Genomic DNA, 4,181 nt, shown 5'->3' on the forward strand with positions numbered 1-4,181 from the left:
AATATATTGAAAAATAACTGCAAATGATGAATGAGCACAGAACTTGGTACATAAACTATATATGTGATGCTGCATGGCTGTATGGCTGTATGGCTGCTTTAATGCAAAATCCTAGTAAGCAACAAATGCAGGAATTTAATAAAAGCAATTGGTTATAGCAATGTTGTTTGCTTTTTTATTTTAAAAAATATAAAAATATATATAAGAAATAAGAAATAAAAAATTAAAAATAATAATTCCACAACAACAAAAAAACAAAAGAAAAAGGAAGTGCAGTAACTATTTCTGATACTTAAATTATATTTTCTGCTGATTTAAATCTAAACTCAATACATTTATGAATATATCTGTGTATATCGTATATATTTAAGGATCGTTGTTTTTGTTTACTTAAAATATTTTTATTTTATTTATTTATTTATTTACTTATTTTTGTTAATGTTTTTGTATCACTGCAGTTCGTATCGCTTTATCATTTTAAGTATGCGGCGCGCTCGAGTCCCTGCGCATATTTGCACAGCAGTCAGCATAGATGCGTCTTCTCTGAGGCATTATTTGCATGGTCTTTCACTTGAAATATTCATAGTCATTGAATTTGTTGTGTTGGCTGAGATTTGTTGGTTTTGTTTGCTCATCTGTCAAAATGTCACTTTTGAAAAATTATTGCGTTTCTACAATGGTTTTTACTTCTTCCTCAACCTTCCTTCCTTCCCTACCACACTATATTTTTCCTACTCAACTTTAATCTTTTAGTTTCAGATTTTTTGGTCCTGGTCTTTTTTCAGTTGATTTCGTCTTATTGCTGTTATTTTTGTATTTTTGTATTTTTGTATTTTTTTGTTTTTGTATTTTTGTAGCTTTCCTGCTATTTTAATTAAGATTGTTTCTTTTCCTAGGAGACAGGTTTCAGCTTAAAAATTATTAATAATAAAACACTTGGTAAATGATTTCGCTTAGGCATGGTGCTGAAGTTTTAGATGAGAAACATTTAAGTTATGCTGCGGCCATAATTATTGGGTAGCTTGGAAGTTGTTCTTAGTACTCTTAAACTGCAGTTCAATGAAACACAAGAATGAATAGAAAATTATGTTTGATCATTTATTTTCCATATTATTATATATTCTAATTATTGTTCTCCACTTTTACGACTCTTAATATGTGTACTCCGAAACGATGCGTAATTGATTATGGTCAACAAATGATATTGCATACGCAGCTTTGTTGAAAAATTTTACTCACTTCAACAAAATCTTTGTTTGAGAAGATACTTTACCATTATCTACTTTTTTTAACAACACTGGTTATATAAGTTCTCGCTCTAAGCAAGGCAACTGATCATATTTTTGTGACTATTAAGTGTCCTGCTTATATGTGCCAGGCAGGTCCATGTGATAGAACATATGGAGGTTGCAATAGTTCGAATAATACCTAACTAACTGATAAGAATTTAATATTATTTTCTGACATGTGTCTGTATAAAAACATTTCAACTTTGAGAGTTACCATTTTCAATTAAAAAAGATTTCTAAACTTTAGTATTCTGTGTTAAACTACAGGTGTGTTGTTTATTTTCGATAAATTTCCAAATCTAGTATTGCTATACAGTTGAAAGCAATATTTAATCCGGTATTGTAATACAGCTCATGTCTTTCTAATATTACTCGTAAAATTTAGAAGAGTTATTTATAATTTGTCTTCTTTTGGTATAAAGTTTTCTAAACAAACAAGTAGTACTTATTACAAAAATTTTATTACTGATCTATTACTGAGAAAATGCGTCTGGATTGTCTGACTTTTTCAAGATAATCTATTCCGATGACTGTTCAATTAACAGGAAAACGATTAAGTAAAAGGTATAGCGTTTTTGTGTGAGTTGATCTCAAGCCTCAAGTAGTTAGACAACGGACTGCTCTTTAAATTCAATTTGACTAAGCAATTTTATCCTTCATTTCGAGTAATGGTCACCAGATATCCACGATCTGAAGAAATATAGTGCAAAATGGATAACTAAAATATAAAATTTGTTCATTTCCTGTTCACATAAAATAATTCTAATCTCATTAAATAACATGGATTTTCATTACAACAAAAATAAAATTAAATTATTTAAAAAGCAACTTGCGAATACAAGTTCGAAATTCATTAAAGAATCGCATTGAATGGCGTACCCTTTCCTTTAAGTCAAACTCAATAATTTGTTCCGAGCATTTTTTAACATTAAACGACACACGTTTGCATCGTTTTATTGCCTCAGTCCCCAGCAGAAGATCACCGGTACGTATCTCTTTCCAGCTGCCGCTGCCGCTGCTGCTGGCAAATATTCCACAATTAAACATAATTTTCTTGTTATCTTTTTTCAAAAGCATGCGTAATAATTATAAAAATATTGCACCTCTTAGCTGAAAATATTAATTTAGCCATGTTCTGGTGCTATTCCAGACTTATAAAGATATCAAGTTTACTTAGCCATAAAAGTCTTTTTAGAAAATTTTAAGAGACAACAAAGTATTTCATTGTCACTTGAGCGAACGAAGGATACTTAAATAAAATGTTTACAACTTCATATGACAGAAGCTTAAGAGTTGTATAAAAAGGCAACAAAAACAAAAAAAAAAAGAAAAAAATAAAGGGAAAAAATTAAATCATAAATAGCGTAAACAATTTGCTAAAAATACAGACAAGAAAAGAAAAATATGAAATTATAGTAAAATAAAATAAGTGATAAATGCGAAAATTAGTAACTAGAAGTGAGTAAGATTTCACAATGTTTTAGGGCTAGAAGAGTGCAGAAGCTTGAATTTAATCTATTTTGCGTTGGTGAGAAGGAGTTACATATATATTGGAATAGAATTGCTGTGCAGTTGAAGGTAGTGTGAATGAAGCAGCCAATAGTTGGGATATTAAGAGAGTCAACTAGCAAAAGTTAATTATCATCTTCTCTGTCAAAGACTGTAATATATTGCTGATTAAACAGAAATGTGATGCTTACTTCTATAATACGAACGATTCTAAAACAGACGAAATAGTACCCTTATATAGGATATATATTCTAAGCTGGAGTTTCTTTAATTCAAAGTAACCACGGCTTTAGAAAAATATATGACTTAGCGGCGTCATACCGATTTTTTTTAAATGAGTGAAAGTTTAAGAAAAAATATGGAAAAATTTTCAAAAAATATATAATATTATAATAATTATAATGGAATTAAAATATAGCATTTTTTTATAATGCTTAACTGTCATGATTATAATTATCATCATCATAACCTGCATTATCATAACTTGCGTCAAAACAATCATCATCATAACCATGATTATCAAAACTATCATTATCACCATAATTATCATCATGGTCATTAAAATCTTTATCATAATTATAATTATCATTATAACATTTTTACATGTTATAATTTACATTCTATTTTACATTGACAATAATATATTATCGATCGTTCGTAGTATCATCTTTATAATTTTTTAATCTTAATTATATACTTATTTTTTATAGATTCCTTTTCATTTTAAACAAATTCATTGTTGTCTTCTTCCTTTTTCCTCGCCTTAAGATTAGAATCTATTGATTGTTTTTTGATTCTTATTCAGAATCAAATTGTACGGTTTGGTACAGTTTGAGCATTCTTTTTAAATAGTTTAAGTATTCCTCAAATATCTAATAAAGTTTTATATATTGGGGTATCTAGCGAGGAATCTGATATTAAAAGATCACCATAATTAGGGAATTTATTTTAACCTAATTACACTAATGAGTTAATAGAAATAAAGTTTAGGTTTCATGATGATTAAATTTAGCTGTATACTTGTGATGATTTATATATATAATGACGGATAGATATTAGTGCAAGATTTTATATCTTAGTGGCTGACAAAAATGGTAATAAACAAGTTTTAGTCTCTGTTTGGGTTAGAATAATATTTTTAATTCAGGCACACACGACAGGTCTCATAATAATATCTTTTTCATTTATAATACTAAAGAAAATACAAGAATAGTTTAATTAGAGTAAAAAAATTTAAAGAAATTAATTTAGTTAATTAATTAAATTAAACAAAATTTCAAATATTGAATGTTATCAACTAAATTTGTTAAAAAGCGAATATATCAAAGCTTAGTTTTACTATTCATATGACTATATGCATTGGTTTTATGTATACTCGGTGTG

General features: G+C 28.0%; 1 protein-coding gene across 1 annotated transcript in view; it reads right to left on the bottom strand.

The window, feature by feature from the left end:
* The window catches only part of LOC119687532 (cadherin-related tumor suppressor), a 77,213-nt gene extending 74,877 nt beyond the window's left edge, over positions 1 to 2,336 (bottom strand). The window contains exon 1 of the mRNA XM_038101872.1: positions 2,169 to 2,336. Coding sequence (XP_037957800.1) covers positions 2,169 to 2,336 — 168 coding nt within the window. The remainder of the gene's footprint in view (positions 1 to 2,168) is intronic.
* Between the last annotated feature and the right edge of the window lie 1,845 nt (positions 2,337 to 4,181).

Source organism: Teleopsis dalmanni, chromosome X, assembly GCF_002237135.1.
Source record: "Teleopsis dalmanni isolate 2A chromosome X, ASM223713v2, whole genome shotgun sequence".
Classification (NCBI taxonomy): domain Eukaryota; kingdom Metazoa; phylum Arthropoda; class Insecta; order Diptera; family Diopsidae; genus Teleopsis; species Teleopsis dalmanni.